Source organism: Pezoporus wallicus, unplaced genomic scaffold (genome assembly GCF_028554395.1).
Source record: "Pezoporus wallicus isolate ANWC-B61680 ecotype Strahan unplaced genomic scaffold, APGP_CSIRO_Pwel_v1 contig_13350, whole genome shotgun sequence".
Lineage (NCBI taxonomy): Eukaryota > Metazoa > Chordata > Aves > Psittaciformes > Psittacidae > Pezoporus > Pezoporus wallicus.
This window is the reverse complement of record NW_026637943.1, coordinates 208,673-226,861: the sequence shown is the minus strand read 5'-3', so window position 1 is coordinate 226,861 and position 18,189 is coordinate 208,673. Positions and strand designations below refer to the sequence as shown.

General features: G+C 46.3%; 1 protein-coding gene across 1 annotated transcript; it reads right to left on the bottom strand.

Annotated features, from left to right (window-relative positions):
- Positions 1-815: 815 nt before the first annotated feature.
- CDKL1 (cyclin dependent kinase like 1) lies at positions 816-18,189 on the bottom strand. Its single transcript, XM_057408459.1, has 9 exons — positions 17,978-18,189; positions 12,277-12,398; positions 9,898-9,970; positions 7,643-7,733; positions 6,683-6,883; positions 3,406-3,488; positions 2,808-2,864; positions 2,025-2,180; positions 816-1,146 (listed from the first exon to the last, which is right to left on the bottom strand). Exons 1-9 carry the CDS (start codon positions 18,143-18,145, stop codon positions 1,039-1,041), a joined length of 1,059 nt encoding a protein of 352 aa, XP_057264442.1. The 5' UTR covers positions 18,146-18,189; the 3' UTR covers positions 816-1,038.

Below are 18,189 nucleotides of genomic sequence, written 5' to 3'. Positions count from 1 at the left end.
GTATTGAGGAAAGAAAACACTTTTTGCTCTATGTTTTAAGTAAAAAGAGGATGTTTTGCCCAGTAGTAAAACTTTATACAGTAAAACACATCCAGTAAATTGGCAAAACTATATTTATTCAAAATCACCACAGTAGTACGTCCTAAGATTACACAAAACCTACAAATCGTTCTAATACATGTTGCTTAGGTAGAATTCCTTCCTGCGTCTGGCCAATGTTATAAATGATATTCATGAATTAGTTTTGACAAAAATGATTTCTGTAATACTACAGGCAATTGATTTTGCTGCTGATGGAAACAGCAAATAAAAATGAGCTCCTAATGCAAGGAAGAAACACACAGGAGAAGCTCTGAAAAGACTAAATAAACAACAGGTTGTATTGTTTCCTGGTAACAGTGCCCGCTGAGCCTTCCACTAGGTCTGAGTCATTACCAGTACCTTTAATACTGCGTAATCTTTAAATGTGGTAGGAAAGACAGACACCTCTTTAGACCCCTGCTACTTCAGCAGGTTTAGAACTTACTTGACTGGTCAGGCAGCCTCCCACCAGGCTTGGCCCCCCACACACCACCCATCCCCTCCTCTACTCCCACCAGCAAGGCATTCACAGTTCCTCATGGGATCAGTGACTCCAAAGCAGCGTTACTGCTTTGACACAGCTGGACTCTGATTGCTTTGGCAAGGCTGCAGCTCTGCTAACATGTCTGAAATATGGGGATGAACAGGCAAAAGCTTTTAAGCTCGCACTGCAAGCACTGGATTGCAGTAATCCTGAACTGGCACACAACCACAAACCAGTACACAACCATGAATTAAAGCAAATTAAATGTATTTTCCTTGGTACGCAGAGCACTGACTAACAGGAGCTTGGAGTTCTCTCTGTGCATCACTTCTGTTACTGACCCAGAGTACGTCACAGACCACTTTTGTGTATGTCCTAACAAGCAGTAATTTTGTTTTCCACCATTATTCCTTTTATAAATTGTGAAATGACTTGAACTTTGATCAGTGAATAGTTTTTAATTTGCCATCCAATTAGATGTTAGGGAAATGATAGTTTGATTTTCTCGTTTTGCAGCAGTACTTCTTGGTGTCCAACGCTGGTAGTACATTACTACTGGTTAACTGAGGCAGGTACTGTAACTGAAAGAAAAGTTACATAGTGTGTATTTGTTTGAAAGGAGACTAAAGCATGCATTTTATTTTTTCAAATGGAATATAAGCTATAACTGTATTCATCCTGTAATCCTGTGCTTTTCACAGGAGCTGGGCTTCTACAACTGGACCGGAACCAGAACAGCTCATTAAAGTTCTTTCTTCCAGTCATCCAGGACAGGAAAAATATTACTGTTATATCCCATGCCACAGAATATAGAAGAGGCAAGTCAGTTTGATCCAGGAATTTATACGCTGTAACAGTTCTCCATCCCACACCTCCAAACTCCCTGCTGTCTTGGGGAATGTGGCTCGCAGGAACACAGAACTGAACGCCTCTCCTCCAGAGGCTGGACCGGAGACTTGGGCTGGCGTCTGGAAAGACTGAACTGGGAAACATATGTTTGGCAGAAACACCCAGTGCATTGTGTAACATCTGGAACTACATAAGGGATCATATCCCATCAGCAGTTACAAACAGAACTGGGCATTTTTGCCATCTTCATAACTTGGAATTCAAAAGCACCAAAAAGATACCAGAGAACTCCAAATGAAACCAGCCACACCAGCCTGTCCAGCTATCCTGCTATTCTTTGTCAGGAATGCACATTCCTGGATAAACCTGATCTTTCACATGATGTGCTGCTTACCCCAGCGACCCAGTGGAGCTGCACACTGAATTCAGTTTGTACTGAGTTACTCTTTAGCCAAGAGGTTAATTTTCTCCTCGGGCTGAAATTAAGATGGGTCCAAGGCAGGAGCTCGCTCTCACCGTTAACTGCCCCCAGGAGCCCACCTCCTGCAAGCCCAACAAAGAGAACCCCTCCTCAGGTACAGAACATGAAATACTACTATGAAAATGTTACCCCTGGCACATGCTTTTGAGTCAGCCGGGTTGGTTTCCGAGCTGCTTTTCCATGTTCTTTGCCCATATCCACTGCTTCCCTAATGCTGTCAAAGTAGGGGTGCTGCAGCAGCTGCTCACAGGTCTGCCTCTCTGCAGGGTCCATACGAAGGCAACTCTTTGAAAAAAGATGAAGTAATGGTTCACATGAAACACCCGTTAAACAGGTCTGCACAATTCCAGCTACTCACCAAGCCAACGACTATTCACACGGGTACAGTTGTTAATATTTTTCTTAATGGATTCTAAGAGTGGCTTTCCAGAGTCAGCATAAGTCATGCAAAGCAGCCAATACCCAACAACTGCCATAAGGCAGTAGCAGAAATTGCAGCTAGAGGGACAGTTGCAATTGAATGGTGTAGCAAACTTCTACAAACAGTTCAGCCCACAACCTTCATTTGAACTGAACAACTTTCTTAAGCAGGGGACTCCACTATGGCACTCGCCCTGTTGTGCCAGTGTGCAGCATAGCCAGGACTGTCCACAACTGCACCTTCTTGTTAATGTCTCCATCCTCACAGTTTCCATTCACTGCATCCTACTAAGGGAATAATATGTTTTCCACCTCCATGGTAAAAAGGAGTGGATTAAAAGTCCTCTCCAAATCCCCTGCAGCTCTGCTTTAAAATTAATTTCTGATAATTCAGTAGCTGACTCTCAAACCATTTACCAGCTGATAAGCAAAACCAGGCTGCATTTGCTAAGTCTTGGTGCAAAGCTCCTCCATGAGTGGTAGTTTTCTTACCTTCATGAGAGCTAGAGCAGAGTATGAAATATGAGGGAATTTCATTTCTAACGGCTCCTGGAGAGAAAACAAGAGTGAGTGTACTCAGGTTAGCCAGCTTTGAATTCATCAGGGTACAGAGAATCAGCTTTCCACAGCAACGTGACCTGTACCTCACAAAACATGTCTCTCACTTCATGCACTTAGAGGAATGCTACTGGCATTACTGAGGATGGGTAGGTTGGCTGCTGTGCCACCAGAACCAGGGCAAGGAGCAGAGATTAAGCATTTCTGACTGCTTTTACATAGGATATTTGTTAAAATGTCATGAGAGGGGTTCAGCCACCTCCAAATACTCTGGTGGACATTGGCAAAGTAGAGGGCAAAACTTCTGGATAGGGAAAAAATTCTGTGCAGCAAATGACTGGTCACACTGAGCAAGCGAGGCTTTTCCAGCTCTGATTCCAAAGCAGACAGCATGTGTACTCTGGGTAGAAAGAAGCAGGAACACTTCTCTGTCTGAACACTTCATCTCTTTAGCACTACACATAGACTGCTGGTTAGCACTGCACATAGATTGCTTAGGCTCAAGGGAAGTGTGTCTGGAGAGAGCTCTTACCATGCTTTCCGGGTCTGGAATTCTTATCCCATTGAAGAACTGGTTGGTGCTGAACACTTGCCGGTGCCTGGGAATAAGATCCCCTTTGACCAAGAATGAAAGTAAAAAAGCAAAGTTGGATTAATTTGCTAGTTTTACAGACCCTGCATTGAACAAGCTGACAAGGCTGACACCATCCGAGAGAATGTCTGAAGACATGGAATAACATCAAGTGAGCTGATGAAACCTTCTTTTGCAAAAACTAATGTCCACCTCTAACACTGGTGATCCCACAGCTGTGTGACTGTGCTGAAGGAAAGCCAGGGCCACATAGCTCCAGCTGCCCGTGGTCACAGCTGCCCAGGACCTTGTGCTGTGAACAACTCAAAGAAATTCAGCTGGTGGGAGGATGTTTTGTAGCAGCAGTACCCAGCTACCATGCACTGGTGAGAAACTCAACATGATCTGGCAGTGTGCACTTGCAGCCCAGAAAGCCAACTGTGTTCTGGGCTGCATCACCAGCAGCATGGCCAGCAAGCTGAGGGAGGGGATTCTCCCCCTCTACTTCATGTCTGTGAGACCCCACCTGCAGTCCTGCATCCAGCTGTGGGTCCACAGGGTAAGAAGTATGTAGACCTGCTGGAGTGAGTCCAGAGGAGGTCATGAAGGTGTTCAGAAGGCTGGAGCACCTCAGCTCTGGAGACAGGCTGAGAGCTGGGGCTGTTCAGCCTGGAGAAGAGAGGGTTCTCTCCAAGGAGACCTTAGAGCAGCTTCCAGTACCTAAAGGGGCTGACAAGAAGCTGGAGAGGTACTTCTGACAAGGGTCTGTTACGGACAGGACAAGGGGGAATGGCTTTAAACTGACAGAGAGCAGATTTAGATTAGCTATTAGGAAGAAGTTCTTCCCTGTGAGGGTGGTGAGGCACTGGCACAGGTTGCCCAGAGAAGCTGTGGCTGCTCCATCCCTGGCAGTGTTAAAGGCCAGGTTGGACAGCGCTTGGAGCAGCCTGTTCTAGTGGAAGGTGTCTCTGCCCATGGCAGGGGGTTGTAACTGGATGACCTTTAAGGTCCCTTTCAACCCAAACCATTCTAGGATTCTATGATCTTCCAGGCTCTGTGTTGTGTGGCAAAGTGGCTTTTATGAACTGCGGCCACTATACCTGGGGGCCTAAAAAATACATATTTCTATGTATCTCCCCATGCCAAACACCTGATCTGATCCTATCACTGCATTATCTGAGTAACTGCAAATTTGGATTTGCACTAGCAAGAAGACCCCTTGGTAAAACACCAGGGAATAAGGTGGGCAAGGCACCTTATTGCATAAACATGTCTGCTCTGTGCCAGCTCCTGGATCTCCACTCTGTGCTGACTGAACTCTGGATGTGTGTACCAGTGAACAGGAGAACATGTTTCAGCATCATAGCTAGAGGGTGCTGTGCAAACACCTACGAGGATCTGAAACTCCAGCCATGGCACGTCACCCAGCTTCAGCCAGGGATCCTTCCCAAAGTATTAAGCAGGATCAGACCAGCAGCTACCTCCCCTGCTCACATCAGACATGATGGACCAACCCTGGGCTCTGATGAGCAACTGGCAGGAGCCACTGTTTGTTTTGGAGGTGGCTGTCTGGCAGCGTGAGCAGCATTGTTGATGTGCTCTCTTGGAGGGAGGGTGAGGCAAGCTCTGCTGGCCTGCTCTCCATGCCAATGCTGTGTTTCAGCATTTTCAAAGGCAAAGGGTTCCCAAGAGGCAGCCTGTCTGCATAAACAGTTGTTGCTTCTCTGACTGCTGGAAGGGGACAGGCTAACCACAAGTGTTCTAGCTTCATTAAAATTTAACTCATATTGGGTGAAATTATTTTTCTACACTCCTGAGGATGTTGTATAGAAAAGAGATTAAATGTAGCACCAACAGGAACAAGCTGTAGCTTTTTCCCAGCACAGCTTCATGTCTCTTTCTCAAAGCTTAGAGCAGCTCAGAGCAAGCTAAATGTTAAAATCAAACCTGTAACAAAAGAGCAGTACACCAGCCAAACTACCATAATTACACAGCTTTGGCCAAGGAGCTTTTGCTGCCTCAGTCTGTCACCTGGATCAAAAGGGAATTTCTTCTGGCCGAAACCCTATCATTAAAAATAAATGATAACTTACTTAACACTGGCAGAAACATATTCTGGAGGATGAAGCAATCAACGTTGAACTGCTTTTCCAGCTAAGGAGCTTTTCCATTTAAAGCCATTAGTCACCTTTATGGTTTTATAAACTGCTCAGCAAAACCTACCATTTTCAGTTCATTTCAACAAATTTCAACTAAAAGTGAGGAGTTGTTCCTTTCCACCTGAGCCATCAGATGTTACACACCAAGGTCAAACTCAATCAATGAGACAAGATTAATTTAAGTGTCATACAGATAATGTCTCTTTTATTTAACCCCTGTTCCAAATATGGAGCAACTCCTAAAATTCCTTGGTGAATAAAGACAAAGGGAACAGACAAATTTCAGTGTTCACACTCTCTTTCCCAAGCACACAGCTATCCGCAGGCACTGGCAATGTTTATGAGACCTCCAAAGCTGTGATAAACTAAATCCAACTATTTGTTATCTAGAGGCAGGGACTGCTTTGCTTGGTAACAAACCCTGAAAAATACCTGGATCTTTCTCACCTTTATGCAAAACATCCCTGGTCCTTTCTGATACAGGCACCCCATTTTTCTATCTGTGTGGGGACAGCTGAAGATGGGCAGGACAGCAGCAGAGATGGTTGTTCCTATGCCACCTGTGCAGGGCTGGCCTTGTGCTCCTCACACCCTGTACCACCCCAAAAGAGCAAGAGAGGCATCTGATGGTCACCCAACACATCTTACATCTTTCTTAAACCACCAGGCTCCAGAGCCAGCTTCCAAGAGACCACCACTGCTACAGAGAGTAGAAGGATGGTCTTGGGCAGTTTGCAGGCAATGATCCTACTTACACAACCCTGTCCATTTTAGCCACAGTCTGGCACTGCTGGCTCACACAAGCTGAAGCCACAGATCTGTTTCTGAAGAACAGTCAACACCCACATAGATGCCAACTTTGTTTCCCCTGGACCTGCAGCAGCACCTGTCACATCCTAACAAGATGTACACATGTAAGTCATGCCAGTAAAACCCAGCTCTTATAAAAAAGGAGAGATCCACTGCATAAATTCACCTCCTGGCTAAACCTGATTTCCACCACAGAGGACAGTCCTCCAGGCAAGCTGTAGTCCTGCCAAAGGCATCAGGAAGGCCAAGGCTCTGACCAGGACACTTACCTAGGGTTCTCCGGATGAGGTACAGCTGGTCAACGTCAGACTTGCCAGGCCACAGGGGGACCCCAGACAGCAACTCTGCAAAGACGCAACCTATTGCCCACACGTCTACAGGAGGTCCATACTGGTTGTCTCCCACAAGTAACTCCGGAGAGCGGTACCACCTGGTAGCCACATAGTCTGTGTAATAATCACTCGGACCAGCTAGGTTGGGGTCAGGAAGGAGAGAAATAAACAGGAATATAGGATCAGAACAATGAAGATGAGCAACTATAAGTCGTTACACATGTTGGGGCACCTCCTGGGCAGGCAATAGCTACAGGAACAGAATGAGTCACTGGCCACTAGCAAAACCTAACTTTGGAAACACTTCAGATATGGCAAAAATCAAGACCGTATTTTTCTCCCAATGAAAATATGCAGAGCTCCACAGCAGGGCCCTGCATCAGCCAGTGGTCAGTTCTCAGAGCCCACGTGATTTGTTTGAACAAGAGCTAAAAAAACCCAGATTAGGGGGTTTATTTACCATGGAAAATGTGAGACCATTGTTTGCAGAGACAGTGCCTTCTGCCAGAGGGGCTCCTCCTGCCAGGGAACTCCAGCTGTGTCTCCAGCATTGCATAAACAACGGCTGGGCAGCTCCAAGATGCCCAAGGCCAACTTCCACCTACCAGTGCCAGCACCACCAGCAGTTCAGCTGCACCAGCAGGGAGCTCAGGCCAAGTTTGTTTACAGAGGCACTTGGTATCCCAGTGCCTGGGCTAGCTCCCTTTAAACTGGTTTGTGGATCTCTTCTTGCCCTTTAGCAGAGCTTCTCTATGAAAACATGCCAGCCTTTATACAGGATGATTTATACATGCATCAAAGACAAGTTAGTCTTTACTGATGTTTGGAAGCCTGATCCTACACTTTCTTTGAGCTTTCAAGTGTTAACAACCTGTATAAGTAGCATGTGGCACTCACTCAGTATGCGAGCAAATCCAAAGTCACAAAGTTTGATGACCGAGTGCTTTGTTATCAAGATGTTTTCTGGCTTTACATCTCGGTGGATGCACTGGAAATGGAAAAAACCCCAAGGTTAGAAGCAAGTCTTTAACCTGGCCATCAGATAAAGAACCTCTTAATTCAGCCGCACAGCCCTTGCACATTGTGCTGGGCAATCATTCCTGCTGAAAGAGAAGACGGAAGGATTTCTTAATAGCAGCTAAAGCTACGTCCTGCTGAGCAGGACAATTACCCTGAGTATACCCCACCTTTGGGATGAGACACTACAGGCTCCCAGCTCCAACTGCATAGCTCTGTATCACTTGGACAACACCAAGTCAGCTCCCCAGAACTAGCTGGGAATCTGCTAGAAGGAGGAGCGAGGTTTGCATAACAAGGATTGTTGTTAACCTGGCTCTCTGCAAATGCAACTCACTTGAAACAGCTATGTGAAACACACTCCTAAAAAAGGGACTTGGGTTTACAAATATGTAAGGAGATCCTAATGAGAGGTGTTTAGGTCCTTTAGGATCTTGGACAAGTCCATGAACTGTATTTACTGATAATCTAGTAGACAAGCAAGTGATTTTGCTGGCAAAACTTACAGATGAGATGAAGGCTACCTTTTATATACGGGACTTTATCTATCCTTGCAGATGCCAGAGCATGCCTGGTATTCCTTCTACGCAGCACAGGTGAGACACATCCAGAGTTCTGTGTCCAGCTTTGGGATCCTCAGTAGGGGAAAAAGTGGGCATACTGGAGTCACTCCAGTGAAGGGCCACTAAAATGATTCAGGGATTGAGGTATCTGGTATTTAAGGAGAGGATGAGCGAGATGGGACCATCATTCATTCAACATGGAGAAGAGAAGGCTCAGGGGGGACCTTATCAATGTGCATAAATACCTGATTGGAAGAAGTAAAGAAAACCAGGCTGTCCAAAGAGTCTGTGGAGCCTCCATCCTTGGAGGTACTTGAACCCTGACTGGAAAAATCTCTGAGCGGCCTGCGCTGGCTGCCCAGCTTGAGAAGGGGGTGTGGATGAGATGATCTCCAGAGGTCCCTTCCAACATCAGCAATTCTGTGATTCCTGGGAGGTTGACCTTGCCTGCTGAAGGTTCACAACAACTGAATTTGGGCTTGGCAAAGAGTTTCTATTGATCAAACTAGCAGCAACCTTAATTTCTTCTGCCAATTTACAAAAGGTGTTTTCTACTGAAATCACCAGGGTCTAGCTCACGTTGTCTCTCCCCTACCATCACCTCAGCTCAAACACATCAGACTTTTCCTAGCTAAGCTGGTAGATTACTGTGTCTCCTCCTGAGGACTGAAATGCTGCATGTTACACCGGTGTCATGGAGTTCCAAAAAGGGCAGCTGCATAAAACTTCATTACCTGTGATCTACAGCTGGTCAGACTGCAGCATCTCATTGTTCCCTCTGCTTTAAAACTCCATTAAATCTTTCAGACTGAGTGGAAGAATAGAAAAAAGAAGCGAAACAACAGATCTTGGAAGCAAGACAGACCTATGGCCAAGTTCCTGTGGTTCAACTGGACATACTTCTCCCAGCAAAGACAAAACACCCATTCCAGACCGATCTCCTGCTTGACTCTTAAACCTCACACATTGGAAAATAAACAAAACCAAAGACAATTACAACTAAGTTTGCCTACAGAACTTCTACAAAAGTCTCCTTTCTTTCCCTGCTTCTTAAAGAATCCCTATTGCTTTCTATGAAGTATGTGTCACTTACAGAACACTCACCTCCCTCCAGAAAGCAGAAGAGGGGTTGTAAAACTGGTTTATTGAATCTAATATTTGTAACTTTTTTAGCTGGTGTCATGATTCAATACCTATGACTATCAACAGAAGGGCTTTTTGTGAAATCACCAGGACTTTGCTCAGGTCTCAGCTGATGAGATGTTAAGCCAGATTTCTAAATGTCAGTGGCACTGGGAACACAAAGGGATATATACCTGCTCAGCCTGGAAGCTTATCCAAGGTCATTAGTGCAAATCATTCCTTGACAGCAAACCCAAGGGACCTGCGTGATAGGGAATGCAGCTGTTGCGGGTATACACCAGTATTTCAGATACATGTTTCTTGTTGAAAACAGGAAATTTCATCTGACTTCATCCCATGAAAACCATGTCATGAGGAAAACGGCAACAGAATCTCCATTCCTCCAAGGCCACATTTACAGCAATCAGTAGTGCTGTTTAGGGGACTTACATTGTGTTTATGGCAGAAGTTCACAGCTTGGAGGGTCTGCCAGATTATGCTCTTCACTAGATGTTCCGGCACCCTGTTTTTAAAAAAGCACATTTTTATTTTGGCCATTAAAAATAACTTCACTGTTGCAGGAAAAAGGAAGTAGAGGCCTTTTGAGTGCTAACACTGCACAGGATTCTGTGACCAAAACCATCAGGATCAGGTCAGAAAACTTAGAGGAAAAACACTAGGCACATTTTCTTGCTATAAGTAAGTTATAAGAAACACATAATAACCCTCAGTTTGTTGATCTTCCAGTGCAGCTAACCTGTCATGCTGGGCGGCTGGTGGTGAAGCCTGTTTGTACCTTTTACCAGGTTTCAGAGCTGAGGCTGAGGTGCATCCCTGCACAAAGCAACGCTCTCCTGTGAGACTGCCCTTCAAGCATCACAGGAGCGTCAAAAGGAATGTCAATACCACTTCCAAATCCAGTCAGTGCAACAAGATAGAAGGATTTATGTCAGGTAAGAGCATGCCAGCAGGTCTGGTACCACTCAATCACAGCCAGCATGAAGTCTGCCAGCTGATGACCACACATCAACACATGAAAGTCGGTGTCAAATCCTGCCTTGTGGCTGTGCTTAGCAGCCATGCTTCCTGGCAATCCCAAAACACCAGCAAGCATTTCTGCCTCTGCAGCTGCTCAGAGTTGGAAGTGGTGAAATATCCGGGGTATAAACGGACGACTTGCAATGCTGTCATGTCACTGATTGTCCAGAGAGGAGAGGTGACCAAAATGGGATGGGGAAGGATGTTCCTACAAGAGTATAAAGCTCTACTTCTGTTTGCATCTCCTCTTCTTCCCTCTAGCAGCTGGCAAACACTTCAGAGAAAGAAAACTCTGTGAAAGATCCAGCCTCCTCTCCTCTCTTTCAATTACTGTGCAACAGTTCTTAAACTTCCTTGTCAGCCTGTAAGCATCTTTAACAACCTCAGGAAAGGAAGAAGTGACAATCTTGGCACTTCCAAACTCAAATACCATTTTACTTCATGTATTTAATGCTGAAAGGCTTCTGATTCATCACAAATTAAAAACAAAACAAAAAAATATCCAAAAGAATTTTCAGGAATTCTGTTTTTTTCTGTAAGGCACCTTCTGCTGACAGCACTGAAGGTCTTGCTCTGACAGTGCTGGTGCAATGCTGGAGTTTCCTTGCAGAAACATCCTAGAGCACCCTGAAAGTACTGTGCTGACAGCCTGACAAGGGGATGAAGTTGGTCAAATAACCTGGGAACATGATGCAAAGAGGCCTGTGCCCACCTACCTTAATCCTGACCACAAAACACTTGACCATCTGACATAGCAAAGATCAAAAGCAAAGTATGCAACCAGGTGTTACATGTTCATTCACACTGGAGTTGTTCTGATGAACAGAAAGTAAATGTGAAGTATTTTCTCCAAAGAGGGTTATCCACCCTCTCTTCAGATTCCATGTGAACAGTTCAAACTGTGATGAAAGTTGCTCATCAGCTCACAAAGACATTACCTATCAGTGTGCTCCATTCTCCTTCAGAGCTCCCCATAAGGAAGAAAGAGAATAACAGGCTCTGTTTACTCAACCCCCAGTTAGTCTCCTGCAGGCAATTCATTTAGCTCCAGGCCTGTAAAATGATTTGTGAACTTCTGCTTAGCATTTCCATAGCACCAAGTCACTATGAATAATTAGGGACAATTTATTAAGTGGGAGTATCATTTATAATGTGTGAAAAGAACAAACCCTGTCCTGGAGAATGTTCCTTCTGCCCATGTAGCTCACACTGTGTGCAAGCACCTGTTAAAGAAGAAGGTATCTGACCAGGGAGTCCACTGAGGCTGTGCAGAGAGTTGCAGGCACAGCTTCTCGTAACTCCTGCCACCAACTTACTCCTTACCACTGCAGCATCACTAGAAGTCACTGGTCTGTCATACAGATCATCAGTGACATTGCTACAGACTTGTATATTTGGGTGCTCAGTGACACTCCCCCTATGCCCACAGCCCACAGGGATGTGCAACACACTAGGGGGAATGCCCACCTCCCACAGCAGCCCTAACCTCTTTGCAGTGAGACACAGAATGCTCCCAAGCCATTTGTGTTTGCTGCTGCCAAGCCAGCCAAAGAGCACCCAAACACTCAGGCTCAATGCTCCAGTCTCCTTGGTGAGCAACACGCAGAGGCTCATACACAATTCTTTTGGACATCATTGCTATATCACAGGAACAAAGCAAGTCCGGGGCACTGGGCTGGGAAACCTCTCCTGTACTTAATGAAATTCCTCTGAAAACTCTGCAGAGCAGCAACACCATAGACACCCCTTAATCTTTTGTTCAAAGCTCCCAGTGAGAAACAGGCCACTCACCCCTGGGGGTGCTTGTCCAGCTCATGGAGAACTGTGTGGTCGCAGTATTCGAAGACCAGATGCAGCCTGCGTTTCCTCCTGAACACTTCCAGCAGGTTCACCAGATTGGGGTGTTTCAGTTGCTGTAACACACAGTGGATGGAGTGGTTAGTTACTGCACAGGGGAGTGGGGTAAAGAGGTGGGACAGTGCTTTTGCCCCCAAGGGTCTCAATTTCTTAAGCTGAAACCTTTTATGCAAGCACAAGACAACATGAAGAAGCAGCTCAGCTATAGCTCAGCCTGTGGTGTAGTTATTTTAGGAACTGACTGTGAGTAACAAGTCAGCTTGGCTTCAGTGAGTGCCCCTTAGAAAAGATGCTCATAGATACAGAATTCATCATGGTGCCTACAGCTATTCCAGCAGCACCTTTCATTGTATATATCCAGCCTCCGACTGCACCACAATGAAGAGCAGCTCTCCCTGGAGAACAGCTTTTGAAATCACACATGTAAGAGCCTGTAGCAGGCTAACATAAGTTTAGGAGAAACCAAGAGCTCCTCTAGTAAGTGTAAGTAAAGCAGATGGGCTCAGCTTCACCTACTTATTGTCAGAATCTGGGAGGGTTAATTAGGAGAATTTTTATTGCTGCTCCCTCCTTTCCCTTTTAATCTGCTTCATGTGCTCATACCAAGGCTTCCTCTCCTGGGGAGCTGAGACAGCTTCTTCCCACACGCAAAGACTGAGCACAGCATGGTTGTTCAAACACACCTTGGAAGAGGTGAGGGTGGACATTACTGAAGCTTCTAATTTCCTGTTCTTTTACCCACATTTTGAGGGAGTGCTGGGAGAGGGCCTGAATCAAGGGGCATAACATTGTGCTCGGAAAAGAAAACAAACAAAAGCCAGACCCAGCTGAGGAATGCTATTTCTTTTCTGATGACTCATGGAACCATCCCCTCTGCTTGCAGGGACCTGTATCCACCAGTGCTTTGCCTGACCAAGGCTTAGAATAAACATGTTTCTAAGCAAGAAGGCTGGAAAGGGCATTGCCTAGGAGTTACGCTAATGCCACTTTCTAATGTGCCTGTGAGACATCTGGGAAAGCCTGCAAAGTGGAAGGAAGAGGAGAGTCAAAACTAGAGAAAACTGTAAGGGGTACCAACTGAGGAATGCAGCTGTTTGGAGAAGCACCCAGTTAACCGCAAGGAGCTCTGAAATCCACAACTTGAATCCTGAGGTTAACCAGTGAGCTTGAGTAAAAGAGCAGGTCAGTAGAAAACCCCACCATACCTCATTGCCAGTCTGTCACGACAGTAGGGACATGGCAGGGGCCATTTCAGTGCTCCAGTGGGCACTGTGGGACCCTTTGCAAAATGTAATTTTCTCCAAGCATGTCACTATAAAAGTCTCTTGAAAAGAGAGACCTTTCAGGGAGCTCACTGCCTCTGGGGGACATCATACTGAACCCAAACTACACTAAGCCCATATGCCAACACCACACAGCATCCCTGGTAGTGTACAGGTGGCTATTCCAGTCCTGCAAACCAGCAGCAAGGAACTGGTCTGTCTAAACAGCATCTCTTAACTACATACGTTGCTTGTTCCTTCAATTCTGCTCACACTGTGTAAACCACATGCCAAGATCAAAGACCTTCACACCCATCTGGATCAAATCTAGGTCACAACCAAGACCTTCCGAGTACTTCTTCAGTCCTCTGTGGTATTTTTACACTGAGTGCCTTCCCTCTCTAGCACAAGGTACCCAACAGTGTCAGCAGGGACTGACCTTCAGTGTAACCTTCTCTGTCCTGACCATGTCTCCTGACCTCACATAATGGATGGACTTCTCTGCATACCCTTAGTTCCTATGGCAAGGCTGCTAAGCCACAAGGGGGGAGGCTTGTAACACTTCTCAAACTTTCCTATCTACCTAGTAGTACCTCTATTCTCACCACTTCCTTATTCACTTCAAAAAAGATGAACAGAGAACAGCCTGCAAGCCTGCTGAAAATTCCAGCAATGATAGCAATTCTCCCAGGAATTGTGTGCATGCCATGCTACCTAGCCTGTTAAGCATATTCACATAGAACAAAGTACCTACTTACCACGTGCACATTAGAGAAAGCCCAGTCTACCAGTTCAGACTCCCCCACAGAAGTCAGAATGCTGCTGTGGCTCTGAATGCCCAGACCAGCAGCTCCTGATACACTGCATAATGCAGAGCCTTCCTTTTCCATGCATTCGGCGTGTTGCCATATTATGTTCTCAGATCAGTGATAACTGATCAGAGATACCCGAGAGCAAGCTGGGCCTCCATCAACTATGCTGCGCAACAGGCACCTGATTCCTCTGTTACCCTCAGCAGATCTGCCTGCCAGGATGGACAAACTGCTGGGCACAGCAAAGCCTGCCAGCAGGAGGGAAACGGAGGAGATAAACCCTGCAGTGCTTACATTCCACTTTCAGAGAGAGGTGAGGATTGTACAGCAAGAAGAAAGTTAAATCAACAGTAACAGATTGAGATCTCTGGAAAACCTCTGTCAGTTACAGGCTGGTTGTATGGGTCAGGCTTCAGAACATGCTGTGCTTGGGAGCATGACTGTGCTGGCTATCAGGACATGTGTGTGGAGTGCGGTTTATGGAGAGAGTAAGCCTGGACTTGGAAGCACACAGGCTCTCCAGGCATTTGGGTTCACTGGGCTGGGCCAGCATCTCTTTTGCAGGCAAGCATGCACACAAACCCACTGTTACCCTAACAACGTCCCTGTCAGGTAGAGAGGTGTTTCAGAGAGCAGTTTCTAAGGCTACCAAAGCTGCCAGTGGCTGGTTGCTGGCAGCACTAGGATGAGCATCCCCTCCCTGTCCCCGGCTTGGGTGACAAGACCACATGTCACCTTCCACAAAAACGTCAGATGTCTGACATGGGCTTTCCCCAAAAAGTTATAATTTCTCCCATGCTAGGCTAATAAGGATTATTTTCTATTTTCTATATGCACGCAGCTTTGCATTGCATTTTTCTCTCATCTTCTTTGCAATGTCAAAGCTAAAAACTGTCAGCCTTCATGTGAAGGCTGGGGAACCAACACCCTTCTAGAAACAGCAGCAGTGATGGGGGAACACACAGACTTGCTGTTTTCACATATTTCTGGCCTTTCCTATGGAATCAGGATCACGCAGGGTGCTTCAAGACTCTGCATACCACCACACTCTCCCACCCCACCTCCCATGGCTCCCAGGGCCATCAAAAGTCCCTTATCTATAAGGTGTTTACTATGTAGAATAATAATTTATAAGGCCTTACAATTTTGCTGATGAAACACAGTCTCTCTACATCTTGACAAACACTTGTTGCCTAAGACAGGAAATACCTCAACAACCAAACAAACAAACTGTTACTATTTACAGAGGAAAAGTTGAAAAGCTACTCAAGCAGGTCTGCACTTGTTAAAATCAACAGTGCCCTGACACTGATCCTGCCATGGCAGCAGTGTCAACTTTGGACCCTGAAGGAAGATGCACTTATCATCTGCATTAAAAGTGACTTCTGCAATTATTTTCCTTTATGATCTTTAATATAATTTACATCTTAATGCATCTCCAGCCTTGTTTAATAAAGCTACTTGTCATCTGTTTGCTTCAGATGGGAGAAAAACACAGACTGCTTCTTCCCAAAATCCAACTGAAAAATAAATATGCCTTTTTTTCCTGGATGACGGCTCTTCTAGGGTGCCCCCTAGGCTTATTTTGCCTGTTTTTGCAGTGAGTAAAGAATCAGGCCTTCATATTCCTTTAGCAATAACATTTATACCACTTGTTTATACATAAATGCTCTATAAAAGTCAAGCACAAAGAGATTTTTGGAAAAGAAATACAAGAAATATTGTAACCTGTTGAAATCTTGTGTTTAATTGCAAATCTGAAAGCATTGGTTCCCAGGAAGCCAGTGAAGCTAACTCGAGGGAAGGGAACACTGAGTGCAACGAGAATCAACTGATGCTATGCAAATACCAACAGGCAGTGAAGTCTGGGAACGTTGTGCAGAAATCAGAGAACTAAGAATTTTGGGAAAGAAATTCTAAATAAAATGGAACATATTTCCCTGTGGATTTCTGTCAGGTTTTGTTAACTCCAAAATCCTAAATCATTGACTGTCTACAAGCTTGCACTGTGTTTAATCTGAATGCCACTTTTCTTGTAAAAAGGAGTCCTACTGGAAGCCATTATTTTAGAATGTATAATAAACCAACATGCTGCCAATATGGCTCTTTAATCAGTGTTTTAAAGCTATGGCTCTTCTGCAAGGAAAAGAGAAAGCTGGAGATGGAGAGATGATGGAGGTGTAGAGTACCCTGGAGAAAAGGGAACAACTCTCCATTTCTTGGAATACACAACTGAGGGTACCATGGGCCATCAGCAAGTTTATAACAAATATAAAGATATTTTTTCACAAGACATTCCTAAAGTTGCGGCACTCACTGCCTCAGGAAACCATGGAGACCAAATGAATACACCAGTTCAAAAAGAGATGGAACAAACTCCAGTTTATGAACGTCTGGTAAGCATGAAGCAATGGGTACAGCCTCTGGATCTAGAAACTTCACCTGAAAAATACGTCTATGAAAGGAAATCTTACCCCATCCTCTCCCTCTTTCTCCCAGGTTTCTCCTCATTTCTGCATGCTTGATGGACTTCGGCTCTAACTTACTGCAAATGTCCTCATGCTTTTATTTTACCAGAAAAATAAACACAGAGGCTGAATAAGTAACCCATTTCTATGTGAGGATAAGTCCTCAGAGGAAAGTCAGGAAATGATTAGCCAAGACAAGGTGCTGCCATGGTTCACAGGTGCAGGTTCTACAGCTGCTTCCATGTAAGGTGAAAAACTCTGAGCCTACACAGCCCCTGACATTCAGTACATGGCTGGATAACTGCCTGCATGTCAGGGTCTGACACTGTGGATTCCCCCACAGCCAGGGGCTGAAGAAGTGTGTTAGAAAGAGGAGCTGGGGCAGATTTATAAAGAGCTAGGAGAGCTGTGCCCCACGGCTGTCCCCTACCTCATGCTATCCGGGATCACTTTTTGTTCACATACTTTACCAGAGCTTCAACAGTCCCCCTCTCTGGTGCCGACAGCGCACTGAGGGCAGAGCTGTGCCTGCACCGGCCAGGACATCGCTGCCTGCATGGGGGACAGAGCCCAGCTCAAGAGGGCACAGTGATGACTTTGCTGGTGCTCCCGCACCCGCGCAGAGGTCGGCCGGCAACTCGCTCTCTGCAGCGTCCCAGCTCCCACCTGCACCCATTCTCTCTGATCTGTGACAGCCTGGGCTGCGGAGGATCACCTCCGTCCCGAGGCATGTCCGTCCCTGGCCAGAGCGGTCAGACTCTCACCGGCACTGCCTTTCTGCCAGAGAAACGGACAGACTTGGGCGCTTCACATACCGCTCCCTCACATCCCGCCTCCTCGCTTCACCCCTTACGACGCCCCGTCTCTTCATGGTTGCTCTCATGGCCCTTCTCACGATGAGCTTCCTCCCTCACACCCGCTCCCGGGCAGCATCCTCAGGAACGCCCAGCCGCGATGGCGGGGAACAGTCCACCGCCGCCACGCCGGGAGCAGTGCCGTTCGCTGCGGAGCCCACCCTCCCCAGCCGTCCCCGGGGCGGATGACGCGAGGGGCTCGGAGAGCCAGCGGGGCCGGGGGCCCGTCTGCCGCCCACCTTCAGCATGCGGATCTCCCGCAGGGCGATCTTCCTGATCACTGGGTCCTCCTCGGACTCCAGGAACTTCTTGATGGCCACGATCTGACCGGTGTCCTTGTTGCGGCATTTGAAGACGACGCCGTAGGAGCCCTCCCCGACCTTGCCCAGCTTCTCGTACCGCTCCATGGTGCAGTGCCGGCGCGGCGCCGCAGCTTCCTCGCCTCTGCGGG

Bases quoted from the DNA above. Each gene is read 5' to 3' on its own strand.
- CDKL1 (XM_057408459.1), bottom strand. From the start codon at position 18,145: ATGGAGCGGTACGAGAAGCTGGGCAAGGTCGGGGAGGGCTCCTACGGC. The intron at 3,489-6,682 runs GTAAGTGTCCTG...TCTTGGTCAAAG, and splicing joins CCTCATCCGGAGAACCCTAG to GGGATCTTATTCCCAGGCAC. The intron at 1,147-2,024 runs GTAACATTTTCA...CTTTTCTTTCAG, and splicing joins CTCAAAAGCATGTGCCAGGG to TTACAGTACCTGCCTCAGTT.